General features: G+C 38.9%; 1 protein-coding gene across 1 annotated transcript in view; it reads right to left on the bottom strand.

The window, feature by feature from the left end:
* The window catches only part of LOC124266313 (delta-like protein 4), a 38309-nt gene extending 23843 nt beyond the window's left edge, over positions 1 to 14466 (bottom strand). The window contains exon 1 of the mRNA XM_046701125.1: positions 14246 to 14466. Coding sequence (XP_046557081.1) covers positions 14246 to 14316 — 71 coding nt within the window. The 5' untranslated portion in view covers positions 14317 to 14466. The remainder of the gene's footprint in view (positions 1 to 14245) is intronic.
* Between the last annotated feature and the right edge of the window lie 7813 nt (positions 14467 to 22279).

Genomic DNA, 22279 nt, shown 5'->3' with positions numbered 1-22279 from the left:
ACCTTTAGTACTGTAAAGAAACCTATTCGCATAGATATGGCGCAGACAAGAAAAACATAATAATTGTGGGTCGAGGATTAGAGGATTTAAAGATTCGAAGACCCCATCACAGCTATCTGGAAATTTAATGAATACTATGCTCTCCCAAATGAGAAAACGCATAGACGATATTGATATATGACATTTCAAATATTTTTCAGAATTAGTGTTTGATTGCTATAATTTCGCCACTACAGTGCTGATTTGTGTACATGGAACGAATCTTCGCATCTTCGGAAACATAATGCACGCTAACGTTCGAAAGTGTCACGTTTCATAAAAAATGTCACACAGACAAAGTGTTTTTCAATGTGCATGCACAGTTCTGAGGAATCGTGACAAGGACATTGCCTATATAAGGCTGCTTTGCTGTTAGACCGTCATTGGCATTTTGAAGTTAAATGAAAGAATATTGTTATGCCGTGACTCACTGATGTTAATCGAAACAATATAACCATTTTGTCTGTTACCAGCTCTACTTCCATCATTAGTTCAAGCAACAAATCTCTACTATTTCTTACAAAATCAACAAGATTATGAGAAGACATATTACTTCAACGTTCCAAAGGTCAACTGTGTGGTTTTTTGTTGTTGCTTTTGACAAACTGTCAGTTCATGTCTATCAAAGTATTTCTGAATATGATTCCTTCACTGTCAAAGGATCTTGTTTTCACAGTTCAATGTATCAGCTTTGATTTGCCAACAGAGTCATTTGAATAATGCTATTTTGGTGTCAACGATTTTTATGAAGCAAATGACAAATGAGCATGAGACGTTCTTCAGTACCTAGAAAGGTATATTATTTTCAATCTTGTAATACCCTTCTGTAAAACCATCTTGTACCTGATGGGGCGATGAGGTAGCCTAGTGGCTAAAGCGTCCGCTCGTGACTCTGAAGACCGGGTTCTATTCCACACATGGGTAAAATGTGTGACGCCTATTTCTGTGGTACCCTGCCGTGATATTGTTGGAATATTGCTAAAAGCGGCGTAAAGCAAAACTCACTCACTCTTGTGCCTCATGTGGAACTGTTTTGTCCAATGTACCTTTCTGGTATCAGTGATATCCAGCAAAATGTCTAGTATGCTGAATATAGTATGCTGGTATCGCTAATAGTGTCTCCTTTAAAGGACCAGAATGATCAGAATAACCACTGAACCATTTCAAGAAATGGAACTAAAGTAGTGTCTGAACTCACGTACTCACGGTAATATGATCCAGGATGCAGGTATACTAAATGCAACCCCACACCATCACACTGGAGTCACCAAGTGGTTCAGCTGCTTTGGTCATCTCCTGGTATAACCTTACGACATCTCCATCGCGGCCGTTGGTAACGTGTAAAGATAGCGACTTTCTTAAGACCAATGAACCCTGCGCCATGTCTTCAAGTTGCAGTTGCCTGCACCTCGCCATAAGTTCCAGTTTGTGTGGAAGAAGGGACATCTGATCAGAAGACGTTTACTCAGACCAACAACCTCTTTCTTTGTAAGACTCTGACAGAGTTGCCGGCATGGGTCATGAGATTTCGTCTTGCAAGACGATTTAGGCCTCGTTGGTCAATCTCGGTTTCGAGATCTTTGACGATCCTTCACCAGTGGCCGCGTGGTTCCTGTCAATTGGACTGATAACCCTATGGTCAATGTTAAAGTTAGCACCGATGTTGCGGCAAGACACTGCGCCATGCCTGCCATCGTGTATGTTCTGAAAGTCTACGTGATTAAAATATATGTGTGGGGTTGTCGGATTTGAGGATTTTTGTTTAAAATCAGGTCAGAAAACAGTATTGCTTTTATGACATGTATACAAATTCGCGGCACGTGAACATGCGACCCACAGTTTTACATGTGCATTCCAGTATGATGAAATGTGATTGCCTGTATGATCCAAAACATAAAACGTGACTTCAGGATTCAGTTGGTGCTTAATTAAAGTTAATATTTATAGTTCTCACAACAAGAAGAGCATAAGTTTCGTGCATTTGCAGGATATGGCACTACATCAGAAATCACATGCAATCAAGGGCATGCCATGTATGTGTATACTGGGGTGTGTATAATGGCGTTCTTTGAAGGCAGGTGAATGTCCATCCGTGGATTTTGAACGCAACGATTTCACAGGCTCTTTTCTCCTATTTATTGATATCTTAGCTAGTTGGCCCGTTAACTTGGGTTGGTCGGATTGTCTGTTTTCACATTGATCAACTCTCACAGACTCGTAAGATATGTTATATTTGGGATTACACTTCCTCGGTAATGTACAGATTGCAGTACTGTTATTGAGTCCGATCCGGGATTCGAACCCATACCCTCAAAGTCAGGCACCCGATCGCCTGCGCACAAAGTCAGCCGCCTAAACAACTCTAGAGACTTCCACAGACTCCATGACACGTGATGTTTACTCGTCGCCAGGAACGTATGTGAACGGGTTGACTGAAGAAAGACAGTCATATGTAAAATGAAGTCCTTCAGTTCTGAAATGACTCACACGATGGACTCGCAGTACGTGTCCCCATTAAACCATGTCTGTCCCTAAAGAGGAACAACCTTCATGATAAATCAAACAGGTTGTCTGCATAGTGAGGCGGTGCCTATTAATTTGATCTCCTGTCCCCATCATAACCGTGACATTAAAGATGGTACTACTGTTATCTTGCATAATATTCGGAGGGAGACAGAACAAAGACCTGTTGGTTCGCAGTCAGTGTGAATATGTCTTCTTGAAAGGCTCATTGTAATGAAAGGTCAGTGTTCTCTATCATGACAGCATTAAGCTCAAGAATGAAGTACAACTCTTTTCTGTAAAGTATTCCTCTACATACAATTTAATCGTTGATGTCAACTGCACAGAGAAGTCCACCCGGCCCACAGCTCTCTAGAATGACTGCATTCAAAGTGACTTTATATCTCTCGACAGGGACTGAACACGCCCCTCTTTTCACAAATATTTGGCATCATCAATACATTGTATTTAATAATGATTCCTCATGCTCATGATACAGTCGACAGTCTCTTGGCAGTGATGGCTCTCGAACAGGTTTCCTCCCGGATTGAAGAAGTAGACAAAGTGGATTTTAATAACAAATGTCACCTAACTCAGATTTCATAAGTCATTCAGTCCATATTGCAGTTACTAATTACCCTACCTAGAGCAAAACACAGTTACACAACACGTCCTGAAGCAGATTTACCTTTTCCGAGTTGGTGAACACTTAACACACATAATTGACGACACAACAACATTTACGCCGACAGTATGAAATATTTTGTTTTGTCTTTCAAGTAGTATACTGTTTTATGTTACACTTTTACCCTGAGTGTACTGTGGACAAATGCTTAAACATCCATTCAATAACAATACAGCATCCTCTCATTGCAAAAGATTCCCAAATGACCTTATAGTTGGCAATCAGATATTCATGGATATACTTTATCTAACAAACTACAAGTTAACAAGTTAACAAACTCCTCGCAGAGATATTTAAAATTGTAAATGGCCCGATGAAAATCAAAATACATCAACTATATGAATAATCTTTATCTAGGTTACTGGACATACTTAATAAACGAAACATAACAGAATAGATGCGCAAGTTTGATGGATTTTGTTTTGTCCTCATGGTGATAGTGCCTATTGTGTGCCTATTGTATTCTATTAAATCCTTAGTAAATGTTACTCATTCAAAGCCCAACCGAGGGATTGTCTTGGAATTCAGAGTGATAAACAGTTCGCCACTCGAAATCATTGAATTCAGTGCTCATATATTTCAGCGTGACAATACATAACAATTAAGACCAAAGTCAACATTCAAACTTCATATCTTGTGTAGCCCTCTTGAATATTTGATGGACCAATAATATCTTTCGTACCCTCAACATTATTTTCAAACTTATTTTCTTCAACTGAGCCTGGTGTGCTTGCATTATCCTTTATGAGTTAGTGTGTGTCATTAACAGGCTTCAGAATCAATGTTGGGACTGTAACACCAATAATAATATTTTTATTGAAACTCACTCACTTAACTTTTTCCATTAACCTTATACTTATTGAAGTATACTCAATAAGACGTGTGTCTTAATTCCTCTAGCCCCAACAACTAGCCATAACCAATGTTGGTCACACATCAAACTTTTAAAAAAATCTACAGAAATTGCACAATCCTCCCCTACCTTACTTGACAGACAACGCTGGATTAGTGAATTAACGTAAAAATATTGGTTTTTAGGAAAGTAACCTACTTGTCCTTCTGTTTGTTTTCTTTTCAACTGATGTAGCCCAAAACACTATTAGTGGTTTCCAGAACAATAATGCGAAGCACACCTTATGATGTGATGCCTGTCTTTTTGGCATCTTTAAAGCATGGTCTGTGATATGGAATACTGTAACGGGCATTCTCGCGATCTCTTTATCTCAATACTGCTAAAAGCGAGACATGGAGTAGGCTTCAGGCTCAACACTTGCCAGACACCATCACCCCGGAATAGGACCCACATGCACACACACACACGCGCGAGCATTTCATGGCATTTTGATATGGTTGAAAGTGTTTGAGGTTGCAGTGTTGAAAACAGTAATCTGTTTTTACCAGAACTTATGAGCTTTCTGTGGATGAAAAGACCTATTACACAGTGTTTGGATAAATATAGAGAAAATGGCCGCTATACCACTGGTAAACCAGCAATCATATTCAGCGCAGTTCGGGTTTCGAGCCCCTAATTTGTGAATCCCTTCAACAGTTAACGGAATGCCTTCATCCAGTGTATTGCCACCCGTTTCCCCCTAGATTAACAGAAACACCCTCCACGTCGCCGTGTTGTTACCTGTAAAAAGACAAGTCGATTGTCCGATGCATTACAAACTCAGAGGCCAGCATTATGCTCAAGAAAGAAGTGCAACTCTTTTCTGTAAAGTATTCCTTCACATACAATTAAATCTTTGCAGTCAGCTACATAGGAAAATGTGATTATAATGAAAGAGCAAAATCCACCTCAGCTCACAGGCTTCTAGAACGACTATTCATGTATCCAATATCAGAATGACTTTATAACTCTCGACAGGGAAGTTGAATACGGCATTGTTGAACAAAGAAGTCAGTGTTTAGTTCTCAAAGCCTATCTACGGGCGAAAGATGATAATCTGCACGTAGTATCATAATTTTCACGTGACGATCAAATCATACATGTTTTGTATGATCTAAATACTTGGATTCACTTCAATATGAAATTGTATTGACAACAATGAGTCTGATTTCAGTCAACATCATATCGGGCGTGTTGTACGTTATAATAATAACCTTCAGCATTTTTTGTGAGGCACCTGCAAACACAGACGAAACACAGACAAAACTTAATCGCGACGAGACGAGGATTCGAAGACCCTATCATAGCTATCTGGAAATTCAATAAATACTATGGCTCTCACTGAACACTACCCGTGAAGATCCTTTTTGGAATTGGTATTGAGCAACCCATGATGTCGTATCACCGAGCCTGTTAAAACCAACAGTATAATATTTGGAATGTAATCCAATGCGGATCCCCACGAGAACATCCACACAGGAATGAAATTGATTCCAGGGGCGTGTCCCACGCTTGTACAGCCATACCCAAGCTTGTAAGAGAGGCGTTTAACGGGATAAGGTGGTCAGACTTGCTGACTTTGTTGACACATGTCATCGTGTCCCAACTGCGTAGATCGATGCTTATGATGTTGATCACTAGACTTTCTGGCCCAGACCCGATTGTTTGCAGACCGCCGCCCTATATCCGGAATATTGATGAGTGCGGCGTTAAACAGCAAACAAACAAATGAGTTGCAACTTCTTAGATTACTGATCCTTTCCCAGACAAGACGTCTTAATTTTTGTTGATGTTGACCTTGAAAACCTCACTGGTATAACTTCACAACTTAACTCAATATGAATATGTATACAATATTTTCAACACTAACCTAACAATTGCAAAGCACACATGTATGGACAGCAACAGCAACACGTTTGACAGCTGTGTGTTTTGTTGCGAGAATGTAATCATTTTGTTACCAGCTGTACTTCCACCATTAGCAACAAATCTCTCCTATTTCTTACATCAAACCTCGCACATCAAAGTTGAGATTGGCATCGAATCAACAAGATTAGGTGAGAAGAAGGATGACGTAAATGGTCCAAAGGTCAACTGTGTGCCTTTGTTGTTGATGTTGTGTTGCTGTTGATGATGTTGATGATGAACTGTCAGTTCATGTCTATTAAAGTATATGTGCGTTAATATGATTCATTCAAAGTCAAAGTTAGTTTTTCAAAGTTCAATTTATTAACACAATTCGCAAATAGAGACATTTGAAAAGTGCTATTTTGGGCTTCAATGGTGTCATTTTTTATTAAGCAAATTCTCAGTCTTGAGGGGGTTCTTCAGTACCTCGAAAAGTATTTCGTTGTGGATAATGGTCAATCTTGTGCCTCATCTGGTATAATCATCTTTTGCCCAATGTACTAATCTCTTATCAATGATATCCGGAAAATGTCCAGGCTGCTAAATAATAATATCCCCGTCTTGTTGATATCGGTAATATTGACTCTTTTAATGGAATGATAAAGCCAACTGACCAATCCTGGGGGAAACTCCTAGAAATAGAACTAACGTAGTGTCCCATGAACTGCAATATGATTCAGGTTGCATTCATGCTAAACGCAACCCCATATCATCACTGCGCCACCAGCAAATGATTCAGTTGAACTGATCATATCCTGGTAATGACCTTCGTTATGACATCTCCATACGCGACAACAGCCGTAGGTAACGTGTAAAAGATAGCGACTTTCTTCAAACCATGTCCTCAAGTTGCAGTTTTATCGGACCCTCCACCTCGCCATACATTCCTGATTGTGTCTATCTGTAAGAAATGGACGTCTGATAGGACGATATTTCTAAGACCACCAGCCTCTTTCTTCGTCGGACTCCTACTCACCATTTACCAGTTCTTCGCATACATCATGAGATTGCGTCTTGCAACACGATTTAACACTTCGCGGTCATTCGTCTTCCTTGGCTTTCCCAGGGCTTGGATGATCCTTTACTTCACCAGTGGCCACGTGTTTCCTCGCAAGTCGACTAATAACCGTGTGATTATTGTTGAAATTAACACCGCTGTTGCGGCAGAATATCACTCTGCCATGCGTGCCAATAACTTGCCTTCGTGTATTTTCAGAAAGTCCACGTCTTGCCATATAAAGGAAACTTTGAGATATTTTTAGACTTGTTATGTTATAAAATCCGATCGGGCAATTAGGAACTGCCTACTTCTTTGGATCACGTTAACATGCGACCAACAGTTTTACATGTGCATTCTCGCATGCTAGGATATGGTTGCCAAAATATAAAAACTTGACTTCAGGATTCAGGTGGCGCTTAAATGGCGGATTCAATGTTCATGTATATAGCTGTCACAAAATGAAGAAGCGCATACATGCTTTTGCAAAATATGTCACTACACTGCAAATCACATGCTATCAAGGACATGTCATGTACACTGGGGTATGTAAAATGTAACTTCTTTGAAGGCAAGTGAATGTCCCCCCGTGGATGTCGGACGTAGACAGCTACGATTTCACAGTCTGTTTTTTCCTATTTATTGATATCATAGCTAGCGTAGACTTGAAGTGGTCGGGTTGGCTGTGTTGGCATTGATCAACTGTCACAAACTCCATGACACGTGATGTTTACTCGTTGTCAGGAAAGTATGTGAACAGGTGTCTGAACAAAGACATTCATATGTTAATGAAGTCCTTCAGTTCTGAAATGACTCACACGATGGATTGCTTACAGTACGCGTCCCCAGTAAACCATGTCTGTCCCTAAAGAGGAACAACCTTCATGAGAAATCAAACAGGTTGTCCGCCTGGAGAGGTGGAGCCTGATGATTACATCTCCTTTCCCCATCATAGGTTATGAGCAGGAATCAATGCTGGGACTGTAACACCAATAATAGAGACATTTGAATAATGCTATTTTGGTGTCAAAGATTCTTTACGAAACGAATTTAAAGCCTTGACAAATCATATGTTCTTCATAACTCGAAACGTATTATCTTCAATATTGTATTACTCATATCAAACACCATCTGGTGCCTGACAGGTAGCCTAGTGGTTAAAGCGACCGCTCGTCACTCTGAAGACCCGGGTTCGATTCCCCACATGGGTACAATGTGTGATGCCAATTTGTGGTGTACTCTGCCTTGATATTGCTGGAATATTGAGAAAAGCATGATCTTTTACTGTTTTGTCCATTATACTTATCTCGTATCGATGATATCCAGCAAAATGTCAGAATAATATGCTGGTATCGCTAATATTGTCTCGTTTAATGGAATAACCGGAATAACCATTGACCAATCCTGAGGAAATTTCAAGAAATGGAACTAAAGTAGTGTCATAGGTATTGTTATATAAGGAGTGGGTGGGGTAGCCTAGTGGTTAAAGCGTTCACTCGTTACGCTGATGACCCAGGTTCGATTCCCAAAATACAATGTGCGGATCCCCCGTCGTGATATTGCTGGAAATTTGCTAAAATCGACGTAAAACCCAACTCACTTACTCACGGTAATATGATCCAGGATGTAGGTATACTAAAATGAAACCCAACACCACCAGTGAGCCACCATCAAAGGGTTTACGACATCTCCATCACGGCCGTCGGTAACTTGTAAAATATACCGACTTTCTTCAGACCAATGAACCCTGCGCCATGTCCACAAGTTGTAGTTTTTTCGGACCATGCACCTCGCCATACTTCTCTGCTTGTGTCTATCTGTGAAGAATGGATCGGAAGACGTTCCCTCACACCAGCGACCTCCTTCTTCGTTGGACTCCTACACTCAATTGCCGGGCGTTTCCGCCAGGGGTCATGAGATTGCGTCTTGGACGATCCTTCACTAGTGGCCGCGTGGTTCCTGTCAATTCGACTGATAGCCGTACGTTGGGTTAAAGGTTGGTTTTTTTTTGTCAATTCAGGGCAGAAAACCACACTGCTTTTATGACATGTATACGCATTCGCGGCACCCACCACCCGCATTCGCGGCACGGCACAGAACGTGCGACCCACAGCTTTACATGTCCATTCAAGTATGCTAAGATACCAGCGCCTGTATGGGCCAAAATATGAAAACATGACTTCAGGATTCAGGTGGCGCTTAATTAAAGCTCATGTATATGGTTGTCACAAAATCAAGAAGAGCATAAATTTGTGTTTTTGCAGGATATATTACTACATTTGAAATCACGTGCAGTCATGGACATATCACGTATACTCGGGTATGTATAATATTACTTCTTTGAATGCATGTAAATGTCCACCCGTGGATGTCAGACGTAGATGGTTACGATTTCACAGCGTATTTATTTCACAGCCTATTTCTCCTATTTATTGATATGTAGCTAGCATAGGCTTCCGTTAACTTGGGTTGGTCGGATTGTTTGTGTTGTCATTGCTCAGCTCTCAGGGAAGTATGTGAACAGGTCGACTGAAGAAAGACATTCGAATGTAAGTGAAGTCCTTCAGGTTTTGAAATGACTCACACGATGGACCTACCTCCATGATATGGAGAGGAGGTATCTGTTCATTAGGTCTCCTTTCCACATCATAGCCAAATACATTAAAAGATGGTACTACTGTTATCTTGCATGGCATTCGGAGGGAGATAGAACAAAGACCTGTTGGTTCGTAGTCAGTGTGAATTTGTCTTCTTGAAAGGCTCATTGTAATGAAAGGGCACAGCTCTCTTTCATGACAGCATTATGCTTAAGAAAGAAGTACAACTTTCATGACAGCATTATGCTCAAGAAAGAAGTACAACTCTTTCCTGTAAAGTATTACCTAACCATACAATTAAAGCTTAGGTATCAACTGCATAGATAGTCCATCCGGCCCATAACTCTCTAGAATGACTCTCGACAGGGGCAGAACACGCCTCCTCTTTTCACAAATGTCTGGCATCATCAATATTTGATAATCATAACATGCTCATGATGCAGTCGGCAGTTTCTTGCCAGTGTGGCTATCGACAAGGTATCGTCCCGGATTGAAGAAGCAGACAAAGTGGCTTTTCATATCAAGCCACTTCATCTCTTCACTCAGATTTCATAATTCATTTAGTCCATATTACAATTACACAAAACGTCCTGAAACAGACTCCCCTTTTCTGAGTTGGTGAACAGAGGACCCTACCGAAATGAAGTTAACAGTTTGAAATATTTTGTAGGGTATACGGTTAATAGGCTACTTTTTATTACTCCTTCACATGACATGATGACAAATGCTTAAACATCAAACAATAGCAATATAACTATCCTCTCATTACGAAAGATTCCAAGATTACAATGACTTTATATTTGACAAACAGATATTCATAACATACACATTATCTAACAAACTACACGGTATCAAACGTCTCGTGGAGATATTCATAGTAAATTATCCGAGAAAACTGAAATGAAGTAACAATATGAATAGTCCTTATCAAAGTTACATGAAATACTTAACAGACGAAAAAAACGAAAGTTTGATGGATTATATGTGTCTGTCATGGTGATAGGTGTATATTGCATTCAAGTCACTGTTGGTATAGTTGCAGTTATCATTCTATCAAATCCTTAGTAAACATGATTCATTCAGATGTAAACCGGGGAGGGTCTTGAAATTCAGAGATAAAACCGTGTCCCCACTCGAGACATTGAATTCAGTACTCATATATTTCAGCGTGACAATATATAAGACAGGTGATTTCTAAAAGCAAACGACAAAGACCAAACTCAACATTCAAATTTCATATCTTGGATTGTTTGTTGTTTATTTAAAAAAAAGCGGCACTTTGCACTGTCAATAAATCAGAGATCTTTAATATACCTCAGTGTTTTTTAGGCGTCCAACAGCTTGAACTGATTACAAATGCCAATGAAAGAGTGTCTGGGTAATGTATTCAGCTTTCACTTCACACTCCATTAGCAAATGGCTTATTGTATACCCTTGCCAAACACAGATTGCATTCAAACACGCCAGTTCTCTATTTGTTTTAAAACGAAGTATAATCGTTATCGTCGCTAGTGACTGGAGAATTGGTGTAAATCCAGCTTGAGTTCAAGCAAAAGTACCGTTAGTACGATCCCTAGTATAGTGAAATACCTTCAGTTACTGGCGTTCTACTTAGTGATATCGTTTAATGATTACATGCTAAATGTTGAACTGTGATAGTTATTTCACTGCCCTTAGTTGATATATATTTTAATTGTCTATGTTCACTTTGAATATGGAACTCTTATAGTCACGGTATTGCTGAAATACTGATATACTGCTCACTATATGTCAGTTTTATATAGTGTTGTTGATGAATGATTTATCAACTAAATTATACCTGTGATAATCTAGTCATTCTACTGCCCTTCGACGACAAGGTATTTAGTATTTAACTCTATTTAGTATTTATATTCTTGTCACGATTTGGTTGAACAAATGTGACATTAAATAGTTACTCACTCACTTAACTATTTCCATTAACAAGATTATACTTGTTTAAGGATACTCAATAACACTTTATGTTAATTCCTTTCGACGTAACACTTGGTCATAGCCAATGTTCCTCACTTTGTAAGTTAAAAGCTTTGTTAATATATACAGAAATCGCATGGTCCTCCCTCCAATGCCTGATAAACAGCGCTGTATTAGTGAATTCATGCAAAATATTGTCATTAGGAAAGTTTCCCTTTCCAAAAGCAGCTTGTCCCTTCTGTTTGTTTTCTTTTAAACTGATGTAGCCAAAAATAGTATTTGTGATTTCCAGAAAGATAATGCGAAGTACACCTAATAAAGTGATGCCGGATGTTGTGCTCCCTCAGTCGGTACAGGCCTGGAACTTATTGGACATAAGCCAGGAATGGTCCGAGCAGTCAAACTGGCAGTCTGGAATCGACTCCTTGGATGGGACAGCCGAATGTGGTTGTCTTGCCGAATGTGATGTCACACATGGACGGCAGGTCCGAGGCGAATTTCTCGTGTTCCCATTATGTTGAAACCGTCTCCATTGAGATGAGATCGCATTTCGATCATGTCTGGTCACTTCATTTTAGGTCATTCAAGTCTCCAGCATACCCACGGCGCAGAGACGCTGATTTTCTGTAAGCCGTAGCATAACGCACGCGCAGTTTGGATTGAAATTGACGTGTTTTCTACAACATTCTGAGATTAGAAAATAATGAACCGTTCTTCAATTTTCAATTTCAGGTGTGTGAACTTCAGGTGTGTAAAAGCATGCAAAAAGTGAATAAGTTCACTGTGCACAAAGTACACGTGCCACGCGCGACAGGTTACATCAAATTTCATGCAAAATGCTTTGTCGCATGTTTATTCGAGCTGTAACGATGCATCGATTTATCGATGGATGGCAATTGTTGAGTCTCCGATAGCAGTTAAACGACGGTAGAAACGAAAAACTATCGATGCATATAAGTATGTGTGAGTGTCGATAGTTTAGTAATTGACTTTCGTTGATAAATGTTTATTAAATATCTATGTTGTGTTGTATTTCTTATTGTTTGGGTGCAGATTTGCAGAATTTATGTTTTAACTTTTTACTTGATCTGGATTTCAAGTTTCTTGTCAGTTATTAACAGGGACTAAAACTATTTGAATTTGTTTCTATTTCATATAAAGTATACATTCATTTGGAAAATGACTTCAGATGAGACACTTCAAGGAGAGAAAAAACTACTGCAATAGTTGGTCGCAATAGACTATCGCTATCGCAATAGTATGTTGCAATCGACTATAGAGATCGCAATAGTAAACTGTTGTTTCCCCCTCAGTAGTCTTCCATAATGTTAATGTAGGGTTATTTGTATTGGCTTTTCAAGTAGCTTCTATTTTATGCAATTTCAGTTTCTGGAATACATTTGATTAATACTTTTATAAATAATATGATGACAAGATACCAAACTGTTAAACCCGTGAAGATCCGGGTCAGAATTTGACTTCAGCAACCTATGCTTGTCGTCAGAGGTGACTAACAAGATCGGGCGGTCACGTTCACTGCCTTGGTTGACACATGCCATCGTAACTGTGTACATTGACACTCATGATGTAATCACTGGATTGTCTGGTCCAGACTCGCTTATTTACAGACCACAGTCACAGAGATGGAAAATTGTTGCGGCGTTCAACAATCCGGAGTGTTGAGTACTGAAAACAAGTATTATAAACTCTAAATGTATCGGAAAATAAGCAGGTTCGGAAAATAAGCAGGTAGGGTGTGCCCATAGCCCTAAATGTGTTCAGTGATGTCATCTTCAGCATAGTCGGGGTCGGTACAAATGCAAGCTTTGAAAGAGCCACCGACATAAAGTATCACCATCTGTGTGGAACTATCAGTAATGAATTGCTCTTTATACTATCTTCCCCATAGGCGTAGCTGTTTAACGCCACCCCCAACACAAAATATGAGCTAAATGACGTCGGCCTTTCAACACAGCAATCGAAAAACTTGCATTTAAGTGGCTGTGTAGCTGCCAGAAATGCCAATAGTAGCGTGTTATAATGTCTAAGACATCCAAACATGTTAACAACGAATGTTTACAGCATCTTTTATCCGACCATCTCCAAATTTACAAAATATAAACATATACATAAGTACATCGCTAGAAAGAAAGCAATGCAGATAGTTCAGGCCGTTCCACTAACAAGCAATACATTGGACTAAATATAACTGGATTGTCATATAGGGCGGTCATTAGATTAGATCAATTCAACCATGTATTCCTACAAAATATCGATCTATTGTTGTTTCTCAATGTAAAGTACTAAGACATATCCAAATTGTTTACCATGCGAAGGAGCACATAATGGACGTTGTTTTCGCGCCATTCTTAAACAGTTTCTTCCCAAAATCATTTCGGTGTCACAAGATTAAGAAGAGCACCTTGCCGTTCTTTAGTTTGCTATGTCACTACACTGCATATTAAAATGAGGACGTACATGCCTAATCATCTACTCATCTATCCTCAGTATGAGGAAGATACCCAAATTAAATGATTGTATAGGTGTCAGTCACATATTGTTGTGTATACATTATCTACGAAACTACAAGTATAAACATTAATCGTTGAGTTTATGATAACTGATAAGTCAGAAAACCTAAATCGAAGCAACAATCATTAAATATTTCTTACCCCCTCCATTGAAGCGAAGGCTGGACCCACAAAGCAAGGACGAAGATCAACAACGACACAGCTGAAGCCATTCTGGACGGGTGTGCACTCACACGCAGAGACGCGCTGTCTTATAAACATTCATCAAGGAAGTAAAATACAGAAATAACTTATGCAGTCACATGGTTCTGCGTTCAAACACTTAAGTCTGTAACACCTTAACTCGTTGTATTCATTGCATCCCTTACAAAGATATAATATTCTTGTTATCCACTTTCTTATAAACATTTCGACAGTAATATTTGATGTAAATGTTAATGGTTGGAGGCGCAAGAAGTTGGCACGGTTGTGATATTTCGAAACAAGATTAGCCTGCTCTATGTAACATTTCCAGATCTTTACAAATTGTTACGCTTCACCCAAATACCTCAAATCAAGTACCAATGGCTTCATTACGTCTAATGCTCCTGTATATAGTTTGAATTCACCTTCCTCAATATGATCAGAGCTTTCTTACACATATTGTTCTCAGTATTATAAAGAAATATCAGGTATGGATTATTGTATTTGACTTGTAACAATTAATAGTACTGCTGCTTTTCCTATTATCCAGGTAAAATTTCCTAATATCACTTGATGCTTAACTTCCTCTAATTCTAATGCTCTATCACATGGCTACTTCCTCAGACTCACCTCTTTTAATTTCAATCCCTACCCAATCATGTATAAAAGATTCATACATTCCAATTTCTAGTAAATACTAACATTTCATACAGTTCAGTCCATATTAGCGCTGTGATAATTGAATGATGGAAACAATCTGTAAGACAATTCATGTCATTCCACCCTACTGTGACTTTGCAATACCAATTTTACGATATTTCCCACCTTTGCATAATATAATGTCAACCCAAAGGCTATAAAATTAATCAGATCATTACCGTATTTGCTCTGATACACGCCCGGGAGTCTATTTTTAGCCAACACGTTGCTCCGGCGTCTATTGGAGCAAATACGGTACATTCATTAGGTTAGTGAGTGAGTTGAGTTTTACGCCGCACTCAGCAATATTCCAGCCATATAGGGCGGCCATTAGATTAGATCAATTCAAACCATGTATTCCTACAAAATATCAATCTATTGTTGGTGACATATACATGTCAATAACGTCCAGCTGAAACTGTGTAGGTGCATTACCCAAGTACTGAAGTCCTGCCTTTTGAAATGTTCAGATATCTGAAAGGTTAATGGCTTTTCCGTTTCATGGAAACGAGTTGGATTTTGACTCCGTACAGGGTTGGGTGAATTTCTTTTGAAGGAGTAAGGTTCACATGACTTTTGCAAATAAGCGGGGACCGGGGAGATATATCATCTTTTGATGGCTCGTTACCATCCGCCAGAAAATAGAAGCAATATATAGGATCATGTTTCTTCTGTCCGTCACTAGTACCTCATTTCCAGACATGGTTAGACATGACAAAGACCTTTGATATAAAATGTCATATACTGGAGATTAGAGTACCGATTAAAACCTGTCGACGATAGACAGTAAAAATACTAGAGAATCACAGATATGAATATAAAACTAGCGAGTAAAACTAAAACATTTTAATTAAGGAAGACAATACAGTATAATACACGGGCTATAAATCGGCAACAACAGAAGATAGATCACCATACTAGGAACCATGGGGACTTACACTACTTTTGCTACCTGCATGGACCCTAGCTGGATTTACATCATCCCTTCAGTTGCTGGATATTGTAGGAAAAGTTAGCCGACAGTTAAAATAACAAAAATACTACGTTTACAAATGTGGTAAGTTTATATTTTACTTTAAAAGTTTGCTAATATAAACTATACCAATTATATAATACATCTATCTACAAAACATATTAATCAAAATGGATCAATTAAATCAATTTCTTTTAAAAAAACAATAATTAAATGAAAATTAACATTTGTAAAAAGATCTTTAACAGTTTTTACATTGAAATAGTTATCCCTTATGATGGAAGATTCAACACAGTCAAGCAGGATAATTATGCTTGACCGTGAGTTCTCTCATCACAAGGGATACAAGAAGACAAAGTCATCCCCCGCAATGGCAAAATACTCTTCATGAATATGTCTACGAGTTATGATCATGTCAAATGTTTTGGTGAGTATATAGAAAAGTGGAAGGAGAGTATTGAAAGGTTTTTAAAGTTCTGCTCCATATATGCACAGCTATTTTATGCAGAATTCCAAAACTACAAAACCAGTACACCACCAGATGTATGTATGTGCCAAGTTTGGGGAAGAAACATTGAACGGTTTTAGAGTTCTGCTCCGGAAAAGAGCACTACTACCAATTTCAGTCGAAGTCAAATTTGTTGCCATGGAAATGCCAAAAATATTGTATTCAGAATTCCAAAGCTAACAAAAAGCACCAGCACACCCCAGACCAATCTATGTGCCAAGTTTGGTGAAGAAATAGTGAACGGTTTTAGAGTTCAGCTAAGGAAAAGAGCACAACCACCCAATTTCGGTCTAAGTCAAACTTGTTGCCATGGAAACGCCAACACTATTTTATTCAGAATACTTAAACTACCAAAAGGCACCAGCACACCACCAGATCTATCCATGTGCCAAGTTTGGTGAAGACATAATGACTGGTTTTAAAGTTCTGCTCCGGAAAAGACAAATGAGCACGGACGGACGCACGGACGCGTTGCGGGGATAACAAAACGGAGGATCCTCACCTTTCAAAAGGTATCCATGAGTATATCTTGTGTGGCTAATACGACATTGTCGCAGGATGACCTCCTCAAATCTGGACTGACAACCCAAGCAGGTGTAACCAATGTAGGGCTTTATTTCATGTAATATTGATACCTACTTGTGTGTCGCATTTTCCATATCAGATCACGGATGTAGGTTCTAATGCTAGCTTTGTAATCAGAGTATTGGATAAGAAGTGGTGTAACAGATTTGCTGAGTGTTGAGTGCTGCCTTAGCAGCAAAATCGGCCATTCTATTCCCAGAAACTCCAACGTGGCTGGGTAACCAACAAATGACGATGTCGTATTGGCCAGTAGCAAGATCATTATATAATTCAATAATTACAATTAAAAGTGGATGTTTGCCAGAAAGATTTTTAAAAGCCTCAAGGCAAGAAAGAGAGTCGGAAAAGATTAAGTATTGTTTATATGTAGGATGTTTATTAATATACTTAAGAGCTGTTAGTATTGCGTTTGTTTCAGCTGTGAAAATTGAACTGTTGTCTGGTAATCTAGACGATATTGTTCTGGATCCAGTGACAGTGGCACAAGCTACCGCACCACCATCCTTGGATCCATCTGTAAATAAAGATTTGTATGTATTGTATTTACTTTTTGATTGATTAAATTCTTGTTTATATTGTAATTCATTAGTTTTTTAAATACAGTTAGTGTTAGGTCGACTTGTGGCCTAACCAATTGCCAAGGAGGAGAAGAAAGAAGACGGGAAGGAGCTATATTTTCCAGCTCAATGCCGGCAGAAGAAATGAATGGTTTAATTCTCAGTCCAAGAGGTGGAACAAGAGGAGACTTCTTGTTGTACAGATCCTCAGAGGGGATTAAAGACACAGTTATATGCAGGGTTCGACTGACTAGTATATAGTTTAGTAATATATTGCAAAGATATACGGCGTTGGCTAAGAGAATACTCGTCAGCCTCAACGTAAATACTGTCAATAGGATAAGTTCTGAAAGATCCAAGACAAAGTCTTAAACCTTGGCGATGAATAGAATCAAAAGAAGCACAAAGTTTTGCAGGCTCCAACATACATGATGGAACCATAATTAAGTTTTGATCGGATGAGTGATCTGTATAAGTGTAGTAGGGTAGTTTGGTCCCCTCCCCACTTTGAATTGGAAACGACTTTCAACAAGTCAAGTGCCTTCAGTCATTTATTTTTGAGGTATTTGATATGAGGAAGGAAAGTTAAATGGGAGTCGAAAATCAGACCCAAGAACTTGACAACTTTGATCGGAGTCCTGGGTCTTTATGCTGTTTGTATTTACAGAAATGTATACAATTAGTTTTTGATTTAGAAAATTTAAAGCCGTTTTCAAGACACCATTTATATATTTGGTTCAAACTCAACTACATTTGCCGTTCAATAGTATGCATAATTTTATGACAAGAAATATTAAAATCATCCACAAAAAGTTACCCATCAATTGAATCGTTTAAAACCATTGACAGACTGTTAATATTGATACTAAATAATGTGACAGACAAAATACGGCCTTGTGGGACACCCTGATCCTGATTGTAATGGTCAGACAGGGTGGAACCCACTCGGACTTGAAATTACCTGTCATTTAAAAAGTTGGATATAAATTGAGGCAAACGGCCTTGTACTCCAAAGCCATGTAAATCTTTTATAATCCCATGTTTCCATTTCGTGTCGTATGCTTTTTCGAGATCGAAAAAGATCGACATTGCATGCTGTTTATTAATTATGGCATACTTAACGGAAGATTCTAAACGCAATAAATGATCGATAGTACTTCTGTTTTTAAGGGAAACCACATTGTATATCTGTTATTAGGTTTCAAAGTACCAAACAAGTCGATTATTTATCATGCGTTCCATGGTCCTGCAAAAGCAGCTAGTTAGTGAAAATGGGCCTATAATTGGAAGGATCAGCATGATCACGTCCAGCTTTAGGGACGGGAACAATTATAACATCAGGCCACGACTAAGGAAAGTTTCCAGATGTCCAAATGTCATCAAAAATATATAAAACGTCTCTAAAGATGCTGCTGATAAGTGCTTAAGGTGTTGATAATGTATGTTATCAGCTCCCGAAGCAGTATCATGAGCCTGATCAAGAGCAGTATGAAGCTGAAGAAAAGGTTTCATTGGCGTCTTCCCCATTATCTGATTTGAAATTAATAGATTTCTTTTGTTGCTGTTTTTGATATTTTTGGAATTCAGGTACATGATTAGATGAGGAAGAATGTTAGGCCAACAAGTGTATTTGTAACATCTGATTTATTGGTGAATAATTGGTTCCCTTCTTTCAGATGGTGAATGCTAGATTTAGAGCCCTTACCCTTGATTTTCTGCATCACATTCCACACCTTTGATATCGGTGTGCGCAAATTAATTTTTGATACATAGTTTCGCCAAGATTGGCGTATACTTTGCTTTCAAGTACGGCCTGCTTTGGCGTTTTAAATTTGTCTAAGTTGTGGACCATAGGATGGCAACGGAATTAATGCTCGGCTTTCTTCCGTGCCTTCCTAGCCTATTTGCATTCATCGTTAAACCATGGTTTTCGTACGTGTGGAATTGCAGAGGACTTTGGGATACACTCGGCAGCTATGTTGTTTAGTTCATCTGAAAAACATTGTATGGCATCAGAAATATCATTAAAAAGTTGTCCTCCTGAGAGGGTACGTAAGTCCCCCAAAATTCGAAGTAAATTAAAACGTTCCACTTTTTTAATCGTAGAATACGTGTTCGTTTAATGTATGGCCAGCTTTGCTAAATTACTAACGGCTGAAGGGATGGTGTAAATCCAGCTAGGGTCTGTCAGTCCCCATGGTCCCTAGTATAGTGACCTACCTTCAGTCGTTGGTAATCTATAGCCTGTTTTTATAATGTGTTGTCATATATAGTTAAAATATTTTAGATCCAATTACTAGTTTTATATTTATATCTGTGATAATCTAGTTGTTTTACTGTCCTTCGTTGACAGAATTTTATAATTTACCTGTAATTGTTAATATATATATAACTATATTTAGTCACGATATGGCTGAAATATTGCCGATGTGACTTCAAATCTTAACTCACTCGCTCACTCATTAAAAAGTTCAGGTTTTAGTTTGTCAGCACAGAGAGTTTAATACAAAGGCCAGTTAGCCTTTTTAAAATTCCATCTTGATGATGGAGGAGCATCTGACGGAGTTTTATAGTATGACCAGAAATTATTGAGAATTTTAGGAATATGTTTAATTGGATTTCTAGTATACAACCTTGACCAGCTGTCAAGTGCTTGGTTTCATTCAAGAGAGACAACTCCGTTAATCCTTTTCAGTAGTTTGTGAAGAGTTATCCCCTTTTGTTTACTTGCTATCAGATGACATTTTCAGTGATCCTCAGTATGGATGATTTAGAGAAGGGGAAGTTGATTTTAGATTTTTATAACAAGGATATCAGATCAGCTAAAGTGATTTCAAGTAGAACAGGCATCCCTTTGTCCACCGTTTATCGTGTTTTGAAAAATATTGCAACTGGATATGGCACTGAGCACCAGGGAGGCGCAGGTAGGCCCAGAAAATTGACTGTCGGTGACAGCAGGCGGCTTGGTATTCTTGTTTCTAAAAACAAACGAAGGAGTTTAGAAAACTTAAGAATAGATATGATTGATAGAGGAACAGTGGCTGTCTGTAAGGAGACAATTAGAGCTGAGTTGCATGCAATGGGCTGGCAGAAAAGTCGAGAAATTCCATCACCAATCATGAAACCTGAACAAAAGGAGCGAAGGTTGAACTGGTGCTTACAGCATATAAATTTTAACAGGGACAATGTGATTTTCTCAGATGAATGTTCTGTGTGGCTGTTTCCTAATACACTGAAATTCTGGACCAAACAAACTGAAAAACCTTTGTATCAGCGCCCAAACTACAGTCCGAAATTTAACGTGTGGGGTGGCATATCTGTGTTAGGGGCAACGCCCCTCTGTGTATTTGAAGGAAATATGAACAGTGAGCGGTACACAGATATTCTCGAGGGACATTTACTTCCATCTGCTCACCTGTTCTATGGAAAGTTTTGGATTTTCCAGCAGGACTACGACCCAAAACATCGTTCAAAGCATTCACAGGCCTGGTTTCGGACCCAAAATATGACATTATTAGATTGGCCAAGCGATAGCCCTGACCTAAATCCAGTAGAAAATGTTTGGGGACTTATGAAGGAAAGTGTCGATAAGAAAACTCTGACAAATATTGCTGAAATGAAAGAAGAGGTGGTCCGATATTGGGACAGCATGGACCACGACTTTCTAACTTCTTTGATCAGTAGTATGCCCCGCCGCATTGAAGCCTGCATTGCTGCCAATGGTGACTTGACAAAATACTAACTGTTCACCTGTCTTTGAATCTGGAGTTATCTTCTGCTAATATTCACATTTAATACGTGTGTAATGAGTGAAAAAAATTAAAAAATACAATCTTTAAATTCTCAATAATTTCTGGTTGTACTGTAGCTTTGAGAATGGTTGGAAAATGGTCACTACCACACAGGTCAGCGTGGACTGACCATTCAAACTGATTCAGCAGATCACTGTCTGTCATGGACAGATAAGGGAAGAGTAAGAACCTGTACCAGGATGTAAATACGTGTTGGAAGTATCATTAAAGACACATATATCGTTGTTGGAAATAAAATCTTCCAGTACTTTTCCCTTATTTATAGTATGTGTACTTCCCCAAAGGGGGTTGTGTCCATTCAAATCACCTATGATGATACGGGGCTTGGGAAGTTCATCATACAGAGCCTGTAGATCAACATGCTGAAGAGATGAAGATGGAGGAACATAGATTGAACACAATGTAAAACAGTAATGTGCAAAGTAACACGGACAGCAACAGCTTGGAGGGGGGTATTCAGACAAACAGGGCTGTGAATAACACCTTGTTTCACCAGAATCGAAGAACCTCCCGTTGCTTTAACAACCGGAGGTGAGAAGAAATTGTATGAATTGTATGGTCTCAAGTCAAGTCAAGTAATAGTATGTCTCCTGTAAACGTAAGGCTGAAGGTTGAAAGAAGATCCTGTATCAGTAATTGTAAATCATTAAAATTATTCCGCAGTTCCACTGAATGATATTGTGTGAGCCATTCGTGGGGGCTCCACTAGAGATCGTGATTGAGGTCTACCATCCTTCACAAACAATGAAGGAGTGACCTCCATGTCAAGAGGTTCAAATGAATTGTGAACCGCAACAGTTGTTGGAAGTGAAGAAGGTACCTCCAAGTGTTGGAAGGACCTGACTTTTCTTCCCGATT

Source organism: Haliotis rubra, unplaced genomic scaffold, assembly GCF_003918875.1.
Source record: "Haliotis rubra isolate DU_JTF1 unplaced genomic scaffold, ASM391887v1 Scf1247, whole genome shotgun sequence".
NCBI classification, from domain to species: Eukaryota; Metazoa; Mollusca; class Gastropoda; order Lepetellida; family Haliotidae; genus Haliotis; species Haliotis rubra.
The sequence above is the reverse complement of the archived record's forward strand: the minus strand, read 5'-3'. Positions and strand labels throughout refer to the sequence as shown.